General features: G+C 46.5%; 1 protein-coding gene across 1 annotated transcript in view; it reads left to right on the top strand.

Moving 5' to 3' along the window:
- Window positions 1-21,084, top strand: part of vps37ba (VPS37B subunit of ESCRT-I a) — a 22,478-nt gene extending 1,394 nt beyond the window's left edge. The window contains exons 2-4 of the mRNA XM_083912280.1: window positions 10,581-10,752; window positions 16,709-16,791; window positions 18,352-21,084. Of these exons, the coding sequence (XP_083768406.1) occupies window positions 10,581-10,752; window positions 16,709-16,791; window positions 18,352-18,852 (756 nt within the window). The 3' untranslated portion in view covers window positions 18,853-21,084. The remainder of the gene's footprint in view (window positions 1-10,580; window positions 10,753-16,708; window positions 16,792-18,351) is intronic.
- Window positions 21,085-21,485: the final 401 nt, after the last annotated feature.

Genomic DNA, 21,485 nt, shown 5'->3' with positions numbered 1-21,485 from the left:
GTAGGAGTAGTTTATATACAGGGAACGCAATTAAATGGTAAATGGACTTGTACTTATAAAGCGCCTTTCTAGTCTTCTGACTACTCAAGGCGCTTTCACAGTGTTTGTCACATTCACCCATTCACACTGACATTCACACTGATGTGGACATCTACAGGTGTGAATGGTTACAGTGGTGTCGGGGTTCAGTGTCTTGCCCAAGGACACTTCGACATGTGGACCAGGGGAGGTGGGGATCGAACTGCCAATCTCTGGAATGACCCACTCTTCCTCTGAGACACAGTCGCCCTTATTAAAAACACACACTGTATATAAACTACTTCTACAGGTGGAAACAACAGCCTTCTGATCCAGAACATCACCTATAATGCGAGGGGGTGCATTTCACGGCAGGGGTGCTGAATACGGCACAACTGCAAAGCCACTGTCCTGCATGTTTTAGGTTTCTCTCTGCTCTAACACTCCTGAGTCTAATGATCTGCTCTTTATCAAGCAGCTGATGCTCGTCACAGTTTGATTATTGTTACAGCGTGATCACACTGTCCTTTTGGCCGCGGCCAAAACCGGTTTTTCAGCTAAAGTCTAGTACCTTTAAGTAGTAGCTCAACTGGGGCCAGCTGGGCCGCCATGGCCCGCTTGAAAGAGGTGGGCTTTAGCGGAGCCGTTTGCACATGTACGAGCACGAGCGTGCGCACGTGTACGAGCACGAGCCCTACGGCAGTAGCGTTATGTCCGCCTGTTCGGACATGTAAATAGGACGGACCATGCGCGGACATTTAACAACAACAACAATGGCGGTGAAAGGTTCACGTTGGTGTGATGCGGAGGTGGAGTGTTTACTGCAGATTTGGTCGATGAAAAGATTCAAAAACAGTCGACAAGACGCACAAAAACTCTGAGGTCTATGGAAAGATTTGTAAACAAAGCCACACACACGCGATCAATGCGTGTGACGTGTTACGGCGTGATGACGTATGGACAGCAAGAAGCATTGGCCGAGGCCCTGGCAGTGTGAGTACAAACGGGGCTGGGGCGCGGGGGGGAGAGGGAGGGGGGACAAGTACCCTAAAGTCCGGGTCGTGGTCCGGGAGGACAGTGTGAGTGCGCCCTAAGACTCCTGAGTCTAATGATTTGCTCTTTATCAAGCAGCTGATGCTCGTCACAGTTTGATTCTTGTTAGACTCAGGTGTGTTAGAGTAGGGAGAAACCTAAAACATGCAGGACAGTGGCTCTCCAGGACCGGATTTGCCTACCCCTGACTTTGCTCTATACCGAGGAAACCAGTACCTAACACCCTTATCTAAAGAGGAATTATTAACCAGCTCGATTAACAGACAGAACTACAGATGATACCTGCAACGATATAAAAACAGAGGTGTAATCCGCCCCAGCTGCTGTGTTGTTGAATAAAAGCATTAAAAGCATATTTGCACTAATTAATAATACAACTGATGAATTTCCACGTATACAGACTAGACCGTAAAATGTAATTTAAAGGTTGAACGTGCAGAATGAGCAGAACAGCGCCCTCTAGTGTCTTAAGATCGCAGTCGCAACAACAGAAAATAACTCCAGCTGTCGGGTTGCCAGGTTTGTTGCCGAGTGTGTGATGAACCAAACAAGGTCACGAGTAATTTGGACTTAACATTTAATTTTACGACAATATTTAACATGCTGTGTAATCCATTAGCTAGCTCTCCTTGTTTCTGTAGCAACAACAGATAACCATGGCAACCAGCAATGCCCAACCCTATTGGCTGCTACAATGGAAACAGAACGTGGCAGAAAGTCATTGTTAAACCTGCAAAAACATTTTTTTAAATATGAATTCTAAGCTGAATTCAACCTTTCAAGATTCAAGAATCTTTATTTATCCCGAGGGAAATGATTGTGCAACAGTTTCAATACAAAGGTGGGAAAGGAACAGACTGACAATAAGCATAAAAACATCAATCAAATCAAAATAAAGCTAACATCAAATAAATCAGACAATAACTAGATGTGACAGAGTGTAACAGACATTGTGGTTAAACGCAGGTTCATACAATATACAACAATACGCAGCATGCAGTTTAGCAGCATATGGTTAGCACTGTCGCCTCACAGTGAGAAGGTTACTGGTTTGAATCCCGGCTGGGGCCCTTCTGTGTGGAGTTTGCATGTTGTCCCCGTGTCTGCGTGGGTTTTCTCCGGGTTCTCCGGTTTCCTCCCACAGTCCAAAGACGTGCAGGTGTTCGGTTCATTGATGACTCTAAATCACCCGTAGGTGTGAATGGTTGTCTGTCTCTGTTCGTCTCTATGTGTCCTGTGATAGACTGGCGTCCTGTCCAGGGTGGACCCCGCCTCACGCCCGATGTCAGCTGGGATCGGCTCCAGCCCCCCACGACCCCGACCCCGGGATAAGCGGTTGAAGATGAATGAAACTAAATAAGTGATAAGGAGCGATAAGTGATAACAGTGTTAAAGTGTAGCAGCAGTAAGTTACAGTACAACCCAATAAAGTGATGCAGAGATGATATAAAGTGACGTTTGCTCAGGACACAGTGTTTCCACCGGGGGGGAGATGAATTACAGACCTGCTGCTTTTATTAATCCAGAATAAGAAATGCTACATGAAGAATGGATGTGAATGGTTGTGAAGCAGTTTCCAAAGCGACATAAATGTGCAATTTTAAGAGTTGCTCTCTCTCCACACGTTGGCTTGTGTCTTTTCTCCTTGGCCGGGCTCCAGCGGCACAAGGACTCAGCAATTTCCAATTAATGTGTACCTGCCTTTGCACTCTATCCTAAGTCTGCCCTTGTCATGATAAGCAGCAGATAAGCCTCAGTTTTTCCATACGCTGTGTGCGGTTACGAGCTCCAGTCTCAAAGCGTATCCAGAGCGAGCGCTAAATGATTTGACCGTATTTATATTCAGGATAAATCCAGTTTGTGCTTCTGAGTGTTTCCTGCTGCTGCTGCTGCTGCTGCTGCTGCTGCTGCTGCTGCTGCTGCTGCTGCTGCTGCTGCTGCTGCTGCTGCTGCTGCTTCCACAATAATCAGCTCCAGCTCGGGCTTTCATTTCATTTGCCCTACCCTCCAGATCCCTGCGCTGGAAGAATTTCCCGCCGGGCTCATTCTCTGTTTCTACTCTAAAGTGCAAACTCACGGGGACTTTCTTTCTTCCTCCCTTTCTTTGCCCTACAGTTTGGACCAGATCTGTGATTAGAAACATTAAACACACTGTCAGGAAACGGGGTGTTTTCCTGCCTGTTGTCACGGCGCTGTGTCTTTCCCCCTCTTATTTAAGCTCATTTTGTGACGGACGTGTCTAAAATGTGATTAAAGCACACTCTCTTCTCAGACTTTAAGCTACTGTATGTCAGCCCGAGTGCTCCAGATCCATTCAAACTCTCAAAAGCAAGAAGAATACAGCGAGGTATTAATAGCCAGGGCCTATTTGGATACATGTTGTTGCTGTGAGTCGGCCTTTTGTGTTTCGCCAGTTCTGCTTCTGATCCACACCCTGTCCGATTGTCTCCATGGTTTCGTTTTCTTCTTCCCGTCTCTTACAGAGAGAGAGAGAGGGAGGGCCGTGTTTACCGCAATGACACTGCAGTTGTTGACTTAAGTTGGTCATAAGATTATGGATGCGAGGGAAGAGACGAGTTCATACACGCCCGAGCCAAAGGTGGAACTGTCTGCGGAGCTCATTCGTGTTAATCCACTGTGTGAGAACAAAGGCGGCGGGTGTTATCGAGTGAAACCGGAGAGGGCTGAGAACTTCTGACTTCAGCTGTAGCGCACAGGCACAGGCACTTGCCCCCAGTTGCTGTTGGCAACATTCTCATTTTGCAAAACACACTCTGAAGACAGCGCGCGTGTTGACTTTTGAATAATGCAAATGGTCCTGTTGGGAATTTGTTTAGATCCTGTGCATCCTTTTTTTCACGTGACATAACCTTAAATGTGTCCTGTTTGTTTATACGTAATACAACTGATATATTTCCACGTATACAGACTAGACCGTAAAATGTAATTCAAAGGTTGAACGTGCAGAATTAGCAGAACAGCGCCCTCTAGTGTCTAAAGATCGCAGTCGCAACAACAGAAAATAATTTAATTCAATTCAATTTGATGTTTACAGTGGCAAATAACAAAAGTGCCAAGATAACAAAAGTGATCTCAGGACACTTTACAGAGTAGGTAAAGACCACACTCTATACCTTATTTATGATTTACAGAGACCCAACAATTCCCCCGTAGAGTACGGGTTGCCAGGTTTGTTGCCGAGTGTGTCAAGCGATCAGCCTGCGCCACTCAAGTGATGAACCATACAGGGTAACGTCTAATTTGGACTAATCATTTCATTTTACAACAATATTTAACGTGCTGTGTAATCCATTAGCTAGCTCTCAACTCAAAATTACTCCTTGTTTCTGTAGCAACAACAGATAACCATGGCAACCAGCAGCGCCCAACGCTATTGGCTGCTACAATGGAAACAGAACGTGACAGAAAGTCGTTGTTAAACCCGTAAAAAAACATTTTTTTAAATATTAATTCAGACTAAATATATATATATATTTTTTAGGGAAAAGCAATACTTTCATTCTGCACCCCTCAAAAATCTACCTTTTAATAAAGATTCTACATATTCAACCTTTAATGCAGGAAGTCACAGCGTAACAGGAGTAAAACTGACACTGAGTTGTAAAACTGTATCTCAAATAAAAGCACACTTGTTCACTTTGTTTTTGCAAACATATGCTATAGTCACACCTTCTGTCAATATCTAACGTTTGAACAAATACTTTTTACACAAAAAGGGTTTATCAATTAGCTGCTATCCTAGAAAAAACCCTTTTTAAGTGTATTTTTTTGTCCTTTATTAGGGCGTGATCACACTGTCCTCCTGGACCACGACCCGGACTTTAGGGTACTTGTCCCCCCTCCCTCTCCCCCCCGCGCCCCAGCCCCGTTTGTACTCACACTACCTGGGCCTCGGCCAATGCTTCTTGCTGTCCATACGCCTTCAAGCCGTAACACGTCACACGCATTGATCGCGTGTGTGTGGCTTTGTTTACAAATCTTTCCACAGACCTCTGAGGTTTTGTGCGTCTTGTCGACTGTTTTTGAATATTTTCATCGACCAAATTTGCAGTAAACACTCCACCTCCGCATCACACCAACGTGAACCTTTCACCGCCATTGTTGTTGTTGTTAAATGTCCGCGCATGGTCCATGCTTCTATTTACATGTCCGAACAGGCGGACATAACGCTACTGCCGTAGGGCTCGTGCTCGTACACGTGTGCACGCTCGTGCTCGTACATGTGCAAACGGCTCCGCTAAAGCCCACCTCTTTCAAGCGGGCCGTGGCGGCCCAGCTGGCCCCAGTTGAGCGCGGAGCAGGTGCGCTCACACTGCTTAAAGGTACTAGACTTTAGCTGAAAAACCGGTTTTGGCCGCGGCCAAAAGGACAGTGTGATCACGCTCTTACAAAGGACAGGTATGAAATGGGGTGAAAGAGAGGGGGGGAGACACGCAGGCAGCAGAGGGCCGCAGGTCGGAGTCGAACCCGCAGCCCTCTCCCTCGAGGACCTTCAGCCTCTTTACACGGGGCGACTGCTCTAACCACTGTTCCACCAGCCACCACTTTAGATGTAATTTTAGATTTAATGAAATCTGTTTTTATGTTCTAACAGAAAAGTATGTCAACACAGACAAACAAGGTCATTACACTGGGCCACATAACACAGTTTTACAATCTGGCAGCCATTATATAATCTTATGTTATACTAGCAACACACCAAGAGATAAAACTGTATAAAGACGCTGTACTGTAAATCCAAAAAGTGACTTTCATACTTCCATAATAGGGCGATATGTCCAAAATCTTCTATCCCGATATAGTTTAATTTCCTGTCACGATGGAGAGAATCCTACTGAGCACGTGCAGAGCAAGTGTCATTACTCTAGCTTGTTTGTAATTGGAGGAAATGTGTGTTTTACAGTTGTCTCCCCTACACTAAATGCCACTTGTATGTGTGCATAACCATTTTTTGAGGCGAGCTCAGGCAGCGAAACATATTTCTTGACTTGGGAATCGCTTCAGCAACATCTTGATCCGGCCTTTTGAGTGTCGACGGCACTGAAGCAGTGTGATGTTGATGTGTGAGTGACCCAGTTTTCTAATGCCACGATGTTTCAGCTCATTTAAGCGTTCAGTTATGCTTTACATTTTGAAGCCCGTGAAGATTAAGCCGGGCACCATCCCTCACATGTGGCTTCTTATCTTTTTTGAGGCCTTCACTAATTTGAAAAATGGGTTTTTACGGCGCACGCATGCTGTGATTCAATGCCCCGTTGTATCGATTTATAACGGGGCATATTTTTTAATGTGTCGAAGAATCAAACATTTACGTCCTTACATAACGAATCATAGCACTGCTGATGCTGGATTTATGAGACTGATGCTAATATGATACTAAATAAAGTGTGATAATGATCTATCAGCTGATAGTGACGAACAATCTTTACAGATCCCTTAGATTTGGGACCAAAATACACACTCAGGCTCCAGCTGTCGCCATCTTGGCAGTGCCTGATGCCACCTATCTCATAGCTGGCTCGAAAATGTTCAAAGAGGTGGAAGGTGGATGGAGCTGAGGCAGATCAATTCAAGCCTACAGATTAAAGCCCTTTTCACACAGGAGTGGTGAGGCTTTATTTCGCCCAGAGACGCTGGAAGTCGGTCAGAGTTAGGGGATAGAAGCGCTCTGTAATGAGGTCATACTAAATACTGTGTGACCAGCAAGGTTATTTATTTATTTTTTATCTCTAAACACACAAATCCCAAACCCAGTAAGGAAGGAAGGGGAAAAACATTATTAATTTAAACTCTTTTATTAGTTGATGGTTTTTGTGATATTTGATTTTAGGGGGTGCTGCAGCCCTCTCAGCACCCCTACTTCCCCTGTCCATGGTTACGTCCTGTGATTGCAGGGTTCTGTGTCGATGAACAAAGAGTCAACATTGTGCTGTACCTGTGTGAAAGGGGCTTATGTTTAGAGATGGTCCGATCCAATTTTTTCCAATCCGATCCAGCACCTGGGCTGAGCGTAGCGGCCGATACCCGATACCGATCCGATCCTACTGTTGAATGAATGAACCGTATACCATTGTAACAAATTAACGCAGATAAACGTACTTTAGAAACGTACAAAGTGTACACAAGGTTGAGGTGGTTCGGACATCTAGATCATCTAGTAAGGATGAACCCTGGGCGCCTCCCTAGGGAGGTGTTCCAGGCACGTCCAGCTGGGAGGAGGCCTCGGGGAAGACCCAGGACCAGGTGGAGAGATTAGATCTCCACACTGGCCTGGGAACGCCTCAGGATCCCCCAGTTAGAGCTGGTTAATGTGGCCCGGGAAAGGGAAGTTTGGGGTCCCCTGCTAAAGCTGCTGCCCCCGAGACCCGACCCCGGATAAGAGGCTGAAGATGAGCGAGAGAGTGACATCAGCAGCAAAAATAAAGAAATAACACTTCCATGTAAAGTGCACAACAAACAGATATTTTAAAATGTGATACAAAACCCTAACCGGTGTTGCAAACATAGAATTGAAGTGACTAGAGCACTGTAACTGTGTCTCTGTGTATGATATTAATAAAAACGAATTGACTCGATCGAAATGCTGGATCAGCCTTATTCATCCGATATCCGATCCAGGTATCGGGTCGGTGCATCTCTGCCTATGTTAGCCACCTGTGATCGCCATCGCCATCTGTCACTCAAAGTGGCCAGTCCCTTAATAATGCAGAACTTTAAACAGTGAGTTATATAAAAATTCACTCCCTGTACATTTGTAATGAGCAGGAAAATTGTCTTTTTTTCATTTAAAATTATATTTTATGTCTTATTCCAGCATGTAAACATGTTTATGGTTGAGCGTTTTAACATGGGGCTCAGTGGGAACTGATTCGCTGTTTGTGAAGGGGCCACGTTTCGAGGTCTTATTTTTCTGGCGCATTACAGCGGCAGGGATCTAATGCTGTGTTATTACACTAACACTCCAGACAAGCTCTTCAGCCTGCATCAGCCTTTTATGGAGGGAGTGGAGCGATTTCCCCCGGCAAACGATTATCAGTTTGCTTTGACAGGACAGGCCTCTAGTTATGGATGCTATTTAAAGGTCTGCGTCTTCCGCGGGCCGCAGCCAATGAGCAAATCGGCTTTCGCAAAAAGGGAAGCTGGTCACATCAGGATATGATTGTGCAAAGTGTCGTGGTCACAGACGTATTTAGCTGCTTTCCCTGCATGATAAGGTGTTTTCCGTCAGTCCAACCTCTAAAGAAAACCTGCGGCAGTCGCTTTTAGAAACTGTTCCATAATCATCACCTATGCTGCAGTGTATTTTCAGAGTTTTCCTACATGTTCACGCCCGATCCTGGTTATGTTTGCGCATACAACACGTCGGTTGGGTGTGTGAAATGAGTCATTTGAGAAGTAGCAGGAGAACTGTGAATCCTCCTCTGCTCACACTGTAGCAGCTTGTTCTTCCACTTGTCTTTGTGCTTTCAGTTCAAACTTGCATTAAAGGGGCAAGCCACTCATTTCTACATGAAATTCCTATTCTCTCAGATTTGGGATTACAACCCCGAGGCTAAAAATCAGCTGCTTTTCATTAAGCCCCGAACAAAACATCGATGATGGTTTCTCTCCGTTCGGCTGTCTCACAGTAGCTGTGCACAAAATGAACCTATTTACTTTATAAAACACTACATTTCTTATATAAAAAGTCCCCAATCAACACTACATTTGTTGGTGATGACGTTATATGATGAAGACAAGTGAGTCGTCTGCATACACAATAACAGGGTCCAGGTACTGACACACCTGAACGGCACAGATATAAATTCATCTTCAACCGCTTCTCCCTGTCGGGGTTGCGGGAGCCGATCCCACCTGACATCGGGCGTGAGGCGGGGTCCACCCTGGACAGGACGCCAGTCTATCACAGGACACATAGAGACGAACAGAGACAGACAACCATTCACACCTACGGGTGATTTAGAGTCATCAATGAACCGAACACCTGCACGTCTTTGGACTGTGGGAGGAAACCGGAGAACCCGGAGAAAACCCACGCAGACACGGGGACAACATGCAGACTCCACACAGAAAGGCCTCGAACCAGGAACCCTCTTGCTGTGAGGCGACAGTGCTAACCACCAGACCACCGTGTTGCCTCGGAATGCAGCCATGAGTAATGCTATTAGAGCTGTAGCTACACCTTTGGTTTTCCCGTTATGACGTCAAACATGTCTCTTTCCTGAACCAGTTAATTGTTTAGTAACAGCGTAACCGTTAAGGTAAGGGTTAATGTAGAGCAAGCGCGTTATTACTGCGGAACGAAAACCCGACAGAATCAGCAGCTGGACGTAATTAATTAGCAATCGTGACCTGCTTGCTCTATATTATCCCTTCAGTCTTGACCTTGCAGGGGTTTAAAAACCTGTAGTTTGTTTTTCTTGTGTTTCCTTAGGGCGCACTCACACTGTCCTTCCGCACCGTGCTTTAGGGTACTTGTCCCCCCCCTCCAGGCCCGTTTGTACTCACACTACCTGGGCCTCGGAGAATGCTTCTTGCTGCCTATACGTCGTCACGCCGTAACACTTCACACGCATTGATGACGTCATGGCAATGCGTGGCTTTGTTTACAAATCTTTCCGTAGACCTCTGAATTTTTGTGCGTCTTGTCGACTGTTTTTGAATCTTTTCATCGACCAAATCTGCAGTAAACACTCCACCTCCGCATCACACCAACGTGAACCTTTCACCGCCATTGTTGTTGTTGTTGTTGTTGTTGTTAAATGCCCGCGCATGGTCCCTCCTTCTTTTTTCTATGTCCGAACAGGTGCACATAAATGACGTCAGAACTGCCGTAGCCGTCGTGCTTGTGCTTGTACACGTGTGCACGCTCGTGCTCGTACATGTGCAAACACGCTCTACAAAAGCCCACCTCTCTCAGACGGGCCGTGGACGGCCAGCTGGCCGCAGTTATGCGCGGTGCGGGTGCACTCACACTGGTCAAACGCACTAGGCTTGACCCGAAAAACCTGTTTTGGCTCGGTGCGGAAGGACAGTGTGAGTGCGCCCTTCGTTTGAATTTAATCAAAAAAAGTTCTAATTGCTTGAGAGTTTTTAAACTAAGAGGTATCTCGCCGCTGAAATGAGACGATGAGCGAGAGTTTTCTTGTCTTTTTGTATGTTTGGAAAAGGTGCTGCAGTCCTCTGCGACGCTTTTGTCGTCATGAGTCGTCTTTCTAAATAGATGTAGAGGCTTGTGGGAGTTGTGGGAACACTGGCAGGTTAAATGTGATGATTCATAGTTAATATTCACCACAATCATCGGCTTTAACTTCTTTTTGTTTCCTTGCTATTTCTCAGTATCAGTATTCCTCGTGGAGACTGACTTCCCTCACCCGGTTAAATGTTAACCTAATACGTAAGAGAGAAGTCACGAGTTCTGCGTTGAAGGGAATGCACAGGTAATGCCGTTTGAGACTTTTCTGACTGTTCTGTTTTGTCTTTTATAGATGCAGGATGTTCAGCAGAGCAAAGAGAAGACGCTGGTCAACAACCTCTCCCTGGCCGAGCAAAACCTGGCCCTGCAGCCCAGACTGGAGCAGAAGAAAGAGGAGCTCACCAAGCGCTACAACTCTCTTCAGGAGTGCTTCGAGTCCTACCAGCTTCGCAAGTCCTCCCTAGGTACAGCCGCCGCCGCCGCACAGATATCACAACAAGGAGAATATTTTCCCTCTCTGTGTAGGGCTGCGGCTGTCGAATCTTTTTGTAATCGAGTATCTCATCTCATCTCATCTGCATCCACTTACCCGGGGTCGGGTCGCGGGGGCAGCAGCTTTAGCAGGGGACCCCAAACTTCCCTTCAACAGATTATTCGTTCCACCGATTTATCGAGGAATCGGATAGAAAAAATGCAAAAAACCACAATTACATAGTTAATTATATATAAAATGTGGTAACCTAAAAGGGGTGTACGTGCATGGGTGTGTGTGTGTTTGAGGGTGCGAGAGAGAGAGGGAGAGGGAGAGAGAGAGATGATTGCAGTTATCTCTCAGTTTCAGAGTGAACCTTTTCAGACTGTCAGACGTCATAGGAAGCTGAGATGTTATGTAACGTTTCATCCGTCTGCATGAACACACACTGAAGTGAAGAGACCTGTTTCACGAGTTCTCATGATTCCCGTCACAGGCGTAGCAGCCCTTTTACCGCAGAGCCCTGTTGTCATGTTCCAGCAGGAGTCCCTGTGATCTACCTGTGATCGGGTTGAGCAAGTTCCAGATCTGATTTTCATCTCCACGGCAACATCTTATAGAGCTACAACATCCCTGACTGACGCACCTCCACAGTACTTCTTAGTGTGCGAAGAAAAGGGAATGACAACACTTGTGACCTTGTTGCCGCAGTGGTTGCCAAGCAGCTATCTCAAAATAGCATGCCAACCATTCACTACGCTGCTACGCTGATAAAAGTTTGACTTTGCCGTCTTCCCTGCTGCAAGGCATGCAGACCCTTAAAGTCTATGATATACCATACCCACTTAGGTTGTCTTTGCTTTAAAGCCTGATTGAAGTCAGCAGAGGCTCACCTAAACAGAAATTCTGTTTACAGCAAAATGAGATTGTGATAAACATAATTTTACCGCAATAATGACGATCTTTGCTTCACAATGTGAAGCGGCGTAACAGTCCAAGCTCCTTCTCAGGCAGGAGTCAACACACCGATGCAGCCGTGTGTGGTTTTGTGTGTCAGCAAGCGACGGCTTTTGTCAAATGTAGGTTACCCGGTGTCGCCTTCCCCCCCATCACCCCCACCCCCTGCCTTCCCTGCACTCGCCGTCCTAGTTGTGGATTTGCCGTAGAGCAGCTGGGGACGGACAGCGATGCTCAGAGCTGAAAGAAATGTTGCTGTTTGACCCAGATCCAACGTGCAGTTCTTGTGCCGTGTTGTTGCATAAAGTTACACCACCGGCAACGCCCTCCCCAACCCTTTCTCCAGGAAATATGCGGCCTCTACATTACCCTTCACTGTCCATTGGGTTCTGGAGGCCACCGCCACCATCCACTGCCTCCGAGAACAGTAGCCCACAGTGGGCCATTGTGCTGCCGGGCAAGCTGTCAGCAACAGTGGGTGGGAGGGAGTGGTGGATGACTGGACCGGCAGGCAGGGGTGTCGGAAGGGTGGGAGAGAGAGAAAGGCGGCGAGGCGAGCCAAAACTCCCCCGTCTGATTCACAGCAGAGGTCGATGTGGATCCATTTACTAAATGGCTGTCTCATGATCTCCAGACTGTGTGTTCGCGAGGCTCTCCGCTCAGCCAGAGAATCACAGCTTTGTGCGGAGGACGGCTGCTGATATGACTGAGAATCTGCCTCGTTACGGGAGAGAGAGCAAGGCAGAAAAGCATGGGAGTTCACTCTGGGGGAAGAACAGGCTGTTTTAGAATGAAGCCTCTGTCTTTGAATGTTCTCATGATTTATTCCTGTTGGTAAAATTTGACACCCAACATGAAGCTTTCGCATCTGGTGCCAACATTTATAACCAGTTAATTGGTCAATTTGACAGAAATCTTGGTCTGGCTAATCTTTGTTTGTGGAGTCCCTCCAATTTGCTTGGCTCATTATTCATCATAGCTAACCAGAGAAGATTCAAGTGGCAGTTGTTTTAAAGGAGCTGTACTCAAAGAAGTGGAGCGGGATTTGCTCCACTCGGCTCTAACAGTTCCTCGATACGTGAAATACAGTATGGGTGGGTGCTTTATAAACAAATAACTTCACTAAAGAATATTTAACATTATTATCCTTCCAGTTATAGTAACATTCAGCGGTTAAATGAAGATCAAGAAACAATGTGTGAGCCTCTACTGTGCACCAGGAAACGTGTACAGTGTATTAAATTGAGTCCCTGAGAACTTTAAGCCTTTTGTAACATTGTCAACCAGTTCTAGAAACACTGAGAAAAGACGTATACATTTAAAAAAAGATTCCTGTCCACATCATCGGTGTGATTAAAAAATATCTGCGTCCACATGAAACCACAGACTCCGCCTCCGTCAGCCGGGCACGTCTAGAGCGCTCCACACGTCTCCATGGATACAACTGACTGTTTAGCGTCACGCGGAGCGACGTCACACGATGTCGACAAGAAATTGCTGTTTTCCCGTCCACACTTGACTGCAGAAACCGGACTTTTCCCTAAAAGGTTCACTCTAAATCAACTTTAACTATTGTCCAGTATCAGTCAGTTGTCGACCAGTTAAATAAAGTAAATAATCACTGACACTGATAAATATCGATATGTCTGTGAAAGGCAGATACCGTCAGATAATGTCTGCCAACCGATATATCAGCCTGGCTCTAATCTTGGGCGACTGTGGCTTAGTGGTAGAGTGGGTCGTCCTCCATTCGAGAGATCGGCTGTTTGAACCCCACCTCCCCCGGTCCACATGTCAAAGTGACCTTGGGCAGGTCACTGAACCCCAAAACGCATGGGTGTGGGAATGTGGTGTGAATGGTTAGATTAGATGGTCTGTAGATGTCCACTGCCATCAGTGTGAATGTCTGTGTGTGGGTGAATGTGAACGCGCCTTGAGTAGTCAGGAGACTAGAAGGGTGCTATACAACTACAAGTCCATTTACCATCTTACATGGCAATTACTTCTTTCCTTCTGTACGAGTGTTGACTGCAGCTCCCTTAACGTTTGTCTCCCACGGGTCACCTCGCTGACACACGTGTGGCCAGGCTGCTCCTTACGCAACGTTAATCATTAGTGCTTTACCGCTCTTTGTGTCTGCTCTGTGTGATGCACGGGGCTGTCATAGGTATTTTCCACCCGTGTTGTTGTTCTAATGGAGTGTGACAAGCTGAGCATTACAGGGCCAACAGTAGCCAGTTTGGCAAGCTCGTTAACAAGCAGTTACAACATCCAGGCATGCAGCTAGTGATTTAAACCGTGTCACTGCAATCGAGTGTTGATGCGTGCGAGTATCGACAAATTAGATTGCTTTGGGTTTAGTTTTTGGCCTTTTATCAGAGAGAGGTAACGCTCGCAGTGAGATACAGGGAACGGGTCCAGCCCTCAGACACCTGGCACGTAGCTGTCATTGGAATGGATGGACTTGTACTTATAAAGCGCCTTTCTAGTCTTCTGACTACTCAAGGCGCTTTCACAGTGTTTGTCACATTCACCCGTTCACACAGACATTCACACTGATGGCAGTGGACATCTACACACCATCTAATATAACCATTCACACCACATTTACACACCCATGTGCAGCACGAGGAGCAATTCAGGGTTCAGTGTCTTGCCCAAGGACACTTCGACATGTGGACCGGGGGAGCTTGGGATCGGCCAATCTCTCGAGTGGAGGACGACCCACTCTACCTCTGAGCCACATCTCCCTGGAAGAGAGTTTATCACAAAGCTGTCTCTGAAAGGCCTCTAGCGTTTATCACACTTTACACAGATCCTTCTACCAGCGTCTTATTATTTCCCCTAATGAACAAGCGAGTTGGATTCCTTGTTAAGTCCAGAAGTGATAAACCAACATGATAACGGTTATGGATGTGCTTTATGGGCGTACGCAATACCTGATACCAGACTTGTAGAAAGTGCGGAGCAAAGGGCGACTCGGCCGGGCCTTTTGTCAACACTTCGCTTTCTTATTAGTTTTTGCCTTTCACGCACTTAATCACCATCACTCATTTACCCTTTTTAACCTTTAATTTAACCATAGGACGTGTCGGAAATTCATAAGTGACAGAGTGGAGTTGGACAAACAGTAACAGAGAGCTGAACTTTGAACGTACTCGTGGCGTTAAGGGCCCGATGAAACCTTCCTGACAGAAGAGGTTATGTAATTTAAGATGTAATAGTGCCAGTCACGTACAGTGCCTCCTGATCTAATGCAGGTTGTCCTTGATCGTGGCTACTGATTGTGTGTTTTTGTAATTAAACCACACAACTATGTGCTGTAAGGTGAGGGGGGACTCTAACCTGAGAAGCTGGTTACACACCTCAGGTCATCAGTGGCTTTCACTGGAGAGTCTTGGTGATATGAGCAGCTCGGCTTCAGGGATGGCGGCGTTGATCTTTGATCTATGAAAAAATACCTGCTTAACTAATGACATTTCCCATCAGCCTCAGCTGTCCTTTGGGTTTTGTTGGCGTGCTAACTTGCTAAACTAGAACGATGAGCATGGAAAACAAAAGGCTTAACCTGTTCGCGTTGTCACTGTGAGCATGTTGACATGCTAACGTTAGCAGTTAGCCCAAGAAGCGCTGTATGAAAGCACAGCCCCACAGAGCTGCTGTAGTGGTATCATGCAAGATTCCCATTCTTGCGACCGGGGTTCGATTCCCGGGTGGCGCACAGATTTTGTAATTAATAATCTACTCTTACACACTTGGACACTTACAGGTATTTTCTTTTTTTTGTGCAATAATTTAATCTTACTGCTCATTTCTGTCATATACAGTCATGCAAATGATATCTTATACGCTTTCTCTACACCTAACTTATCCAATTTCATTTTCCCGGGAATTTTATTTGACCTGTATTCTTATCTCTACTTTATATATATTTATATTTAACTAAGATTTTATTGCTTACGGTTTATTGTTGAACTTTCTATATTCATTTAGCTGAGAGTTTGTTGTTTATCTTATACTGTATTTTGTTTTGATACCTCCCTTGTGTCTTTGTAAGCTGCTGGAAACTCAATTTCCTTGCGGGAGTCTAGAGAGAAGTCTAAGTGTCTAAGCTAAAGGTATACTGTATCTGCATCCAGCCATCCATTTCTCTAACAACTTGAACTGTCCTACATCTCTGTCAATACCCAGTGTGTAAACGTGTCAGTCCGGATCTTCGTTCACTGTGCTGCCCTGCGTAGAAGGTAGCCGACTGCACAGTAGCATATCAGGTTAGACCGGAGTCTGTCCGGTAATTGGAGATCCACTGCATTATGTCAGGGCTCGGTGGAATGAAGGTGAGTTGCCATTTCCGCAGTGGAAATCAGTAACTAGTGATCTCATGCACGGATCTCATTGTCAGAGTGGCACCGTGCGTGTATGCAACCCCGGCTCCAGCTGGTGTTGACTTACAGTCCTGCTTAGGAGCACAAACAGAACGGGCCTCCTCCTTAGAGACACCCAGTCAGTTTCTGTTGACTGTGGGAGAGTTTACAGCACACAGAGAGGCATTATGGCTGCTTCACATCCGCTTTGAGTGACAGGCTTATTACAATCTTTCATGACTGACTTCATTTCAGCTTCACAAGTGAGGGAAGAGTTTGGTTTTTTGTTTGGAAGATGAGCTCCTGGGTTAATTTAGGCATTCATCCACAGCGAATCAGTGTGTTTTGAGTGTTTCTTGTGACGCTCATGTGTTGAGAGATTGTGTAAGGAGGTGATGAATTGTAGTACAGTGATTTTACAAATGCTGCAGCTCTGGTTCACAGACAAAGGGGACTCTGTCACCAAAGCAAAGTTAAATTCCATCACAACGTGCAGCAGTCTGGTTATTTTGACGAGAACATTACGGACAGTTTGACATCCGTCCCACACGTGTTCAGTGTCGCTCAGTTCACATCCTTCAGAATAATAACCTCTGTGCTGTTCCTGTCTGTCTTGTTTTTTAACAGACCACAAGTCGGGAAACACCTCCCTGGACATTTTGCTGGCTCTGCTGCAGGCGGAGGGAGCCAAAATAGAAGAGGAGACAGAGGTAAGCGTTATGTTGCTCCCTCCATGGATGACTTCATGTATCCCTCTGTGACACCGGCCAGTAATTCATATACCTGCCTATGCACTGGTTGTTGCCTCACCATCCCCGAGAAGTTGTGACCTACATAACGGGGTTACTGTGCAAGGCCCAGACAACATGGGCCTTGTCTGGCAAGCAGCACCTGCTAATACCTGCTGATACCTGCCACCTATTTGCTCCACAGCGGGACTGATCATTAACAGATGACAATGTGAACACGAAGTTCTAAAAATAGATTTGGAAAAATCAGTACTTGATTGGCCCTCGAGGAATTGAGGCCATCCCTCGATCTTGGCGTCAACTACTCATGCCCATCACCTGTGTGTAGATTTCGAAACGCCCCAGATTATGCTTATGAACAAACCCCCAGTGATACAGTTGTAATCATGGGTAAACTGCTTCCTTAATTGCGGACACAAATGAACGCTGTCAACCGTGTAAGCACAATCGATAGGTTAGCAATAAGAATTTTCTATCAGTATAATTGAATTAGTATAATCTATAAATTGCGTCCAAGTGGTGCTGCACCAAATGTCTTTTTTGTGTATAATTCTTTATTTGACCATCACATACTGTGAAATCAGTTTTGTATACCTCTTCCCATGCTCTGTCTTCATCTTCAGAAAAGCCACTTTTTGAAATGTCAAATAAAACAGATTTAAAGGCATGTAATTCGATCACATTTTAACGCTAAATTTTGTGGTGACGCGTCATTGTTACAAGAATATTAGGATGATCTTCTAAATACGATCCAGGAAACATCACAATCTGGTCGTTTACTTAACAGCCAAGCACGGTAAGCACGGCGACGCTCACGTATAGATGGTTACTCCTGACAAATCCCACAATATCACCGAATTTTACAATGTATCGCAGATGGAGAATCTTGCATATTGATTTCTTACAATTATTCTGGAGCTGGGGCCCTTCTGTGTGGAGTTTGCATGTTGTCCCCGTGTCTGCGTGGGTTTTCTCCGGGTTCTCCGGTTTCCTCCCACAGTCCGAAGACGTGCAGGTGTTGGGTTCATTGATGACTCTAAATCACCCGTAGGTGTGAATGGTTGTCTGTCTCTGTTTGTCTCTATGTCCCTGTGATAGACTGGCGTCCTGTCCAGGGTGGACCCCGCCTCACGATGTCAGCTGGGATTGGCTCCAGCCCCCAACGACCCTGTTGGGGACCAACGGTTGAAGATGAATGGATAAAAACAATAATTATTAAATAACTACGTGACACCATTTTTAAATCAGCCCAAGCATTTGTTTCCTGCATTATATGTTGTGTAAAAAGGTAGAAAACATATACAGTGATTCAGTGAATACTGATATCTCTTCATCAGCCTGGCTCTGGTTACATCCCACACCAGTTTCAGCGTCTGGCTTTGTTTCTTTGTGATCTTCCCGAGATGCTATTTCTATCTTCATGACTCAGCCGGCTGCAAACTTGGTGTTGAATAAGAGTCAGAAAGGACTTCTGTATTCTCTCTCCAAAACAGTCACAAATCTCTTTGCTCCTGTCGACAGAATATGGCCGATTCCTTCCTGGATGGTGACATGACTCTGGACGCCTTCATCGACGCCTACCAGAGCAACAGGAAGTTGGCCCACTTGAGACGGGTGAAGATCGAGAAGCTGCAGGAGATGGTGCTGAACGGTCAGCGGCTCCCCCAGGCTTCGGTGCCTACCTCCCGGTCTCAGGATGTGTCGGCAGCGGCCAGACTCTCGTCCAACAGCCTGCTCAACGAGGCCGGCAGCAGCTCTTCCCCCGTGGCCCAGCCGAGGAGGAAACCCCCACACCCTCCATCCCAGCCGGCCCCGATTCTGAGTCCAGCTCCAACCGCTGCCCCCCAGCCTCCTGTCTTCTACTCGGCATCGCCATACCCGCCGATTCCTCCCAGAACAGGCCAACCCTTCCCCAACGTCTCCTCCGGCTACCCCAACCATTTCCTATCTCAGTACCCCCCCGCTTTGCCTCAGAGGCCCCCGCCTCGTATGGCCCCTCAGCCCGGCTTCATCATGCAGTAAAAATAAAGGCAGCTGCCGCTTAGAGGACGCAGCGTGTCTCATGGACTTTTCACTTCTGGAATTCCTCTGAGAACTATTTTTTCTATGACGTCCGCCTTCTTGGAATACAACCAATCACAACGCAAGAAGGCGGACCTGCGCTGGCTGGTCTGGTTATGTTCAGCTGTAGCAGATCTCCCAATATTCTCTCCGCGGATTCTTCGCACCCACCTCTCACTCCCATCGACACTCCCAAACAAAACCAAAAAAGGCGTGATCGTGATCGTGACCTTGACTCTCGCTCACCTGAGTCCCTTCAGCGGACAGGCCCGGTGCAGGCTGCGGTGAGAGAGCTGTCAGTCTGCGGGTCACCGGGCTGGGACTCGTCACGTGTCAGCACCTTTTGTCTCGCGGCAGCGCCCTCAGCTCTGCATGCCAATTAGTCTCTCGCCTCCCTTCAGACATGTTCCTCAAGCTTTTACGGAACATTGGGTTCGATCAGCCGTTCCCATCTGCAGCATACTAATTTACTGTTATATGCAAGCAAAGAGAGACCCTAATTACTGTGCAGTGACCCCACAATATATTCAGGCATAACTGCATCTATGCTGTGATTCTTTTATATATAAGAATATACAAAAAATCACAAGGTACATAGACATATTTGAGCGTCAGCATCTTTTAACGATATAGTACTAATGGAGTTATGTTAAGTGTAGCCAGGATAGACTGATTAACGTGTAACAGAGGGCTTTGGTGGGTGTATCTCTTTTTTCGATGTGTCTCTCTTTGACGAGAGAGAGAGGGGCCGGACCTGCCCGGGGTCAGGACGGCTGACTGCTCTCGGTCCATCTCAGCAGCAGTCAAAAGGGAGTTGAAGGAGGGGGGGGGGGGGGGGGGGGGGGGTTGGCTGAGCTATTGTAACAAACGACCGGGCCTGCTGAGCCTGGTCTGAAATGAAGGATTTGTGTATAGCCATACCGTACACGTCTGACGTGCGTCGTTTTCCGTGGGTTCCCGTCGTAATGCAACACTCCTTTGTCTTAAACCTCCTGGATCGGGACTGGAGACTCTGCCAACGGGTCTTTGGATCTCACACATATTAGTCCTGTTCAGTCTTCTCTCACACTGAGCACCAAAGACTTCACCCTATGTTCCCGTTTAACATTCAGCGGGATCATCCAGCGCCGTTTCCGACATATCCTGTTTGCGATGTCGAGCTCAAACACTCCTTTTGTAAACATGCAAGCGAGATTTCCTCGAGAGGAACTCGCGAGGTCAACGTGGCTTTGGGAGGAAGCGTTTTCCTGGTGCGATAGAAAAAAATTCACTCCTTTTTTTTGTGTGTCTTCCTCCCAACTGCTATCGCCGTGCACTGTTGAAGAGCCACCAGTGCCTAAACTAGAAGTGACGTCGACCGCGTCCTGCTGTCTTCTCTGTGTTTCTCTATGCTCAGCTGTTCAGGTTAGAACCCCACCCCCTCCCCCCACCCCCTAACCCTAACCCCAACACACACCACCACCACCTTACAAAGAACAAACTGGCCGACGACTTGGTCTTCTGCTACTGATTTCATGTTTCACCAGATGGCAGGAGAAGGCAGCGTGTGACCGGAGACCGCCAGGCTCTACTTTCTCACCAGAAGAGCGGTAGAGCAGAATAGAGCGATACTGAACATGTGCCAGAGAGACAAGAGACGCCCTCGGGCCGTGTGCCTAGTGGTGCTTGTGCTTCTCTTCTCTTCTCCCTCCGTCGTACCGAGCCCGGGGTGAATACAGAGATTTGTGCATGTGGTCTTGTTGCTGTATTTAGTCTAGTTTTTTTTTTAAATCGGTGAAACAACAGGGCTCCGACACGTTCCGCGTCACATCTCGGTGATGATGATTTCACCTCGAGGCGAAGACGCGCACCGCAGGATGGACAAAGCGTCCCTGTACGCAGGCGGAACGACAGAAATAGCCGAGGCTAACGCGTCGACACACGATGAACCAGCGTTTCTAACGACTAACTTTCTTTTGTGCATGGCCTTTTCGCTCTCTACGTCCAGTCTGAAGATTCCTCTTTAATCTGTTTGTTTGTTTGTTTGTTTGTTTAGCTGTTGAGCTGCTTTTTACATTCAAACTGATCCTGTCTCCATGGTTTCCTATGTGCTTGGTGATATTTCCAGTGTAATGTTGTAGGTATTTACTTCTAATGAATGTGTAAGTGGAATTAAATGCTATTTTCAAGTTCAATAAATCTCATTTTTTTGTACCTGCTCTCATCCAGCGGCTTTATTATCACACGTGAACATGACTTCTCTCACTCGATGTCTCACAAGAACAGGCGGCAGTTCAGCGCGAGCAAAATGAAACAACACCGCCATCTAGTGTCCCTGAGTGATCATGATCCAGTGCCATGCTGCGAGAGGTGGCTGCTCATCTCTTACAGTGCAAAGACAAATGCAGTGTTTCATCACATATATTGATATAAACACTTTATATTTATACTGTTATGACCCTTGGTCATTATTATAGTGTGTGTGTGTGTGTGTGTGCGTGGAGCTGTAATGCTGCTCTGTCCCTCCTCCAGGTGTGTGAGCAGTCTGCTTTGAGTGTGTTTCAGGATGATCGATAGAAGAAGAAGAACTCCTTTATTCGTCCCGCAAATGGGGA

The sequence above is a fragment of the Echiichthys vipera genome (assembly GCF_963691815.1).
Source record: "Echiichthys vipera genome assembly, chromosome: 4".
NCBI lineage: Eukaryota > Metazoa > Chordata > Actinopteri > Perciformes > Trachinidae > Echiichthys > Echiichthys vipera.
The sequence above is the reverse complement of the archived record's forward strand: the minus strand, read 5'-3'. Positions and strand labels throughout refer to the sequence as shown.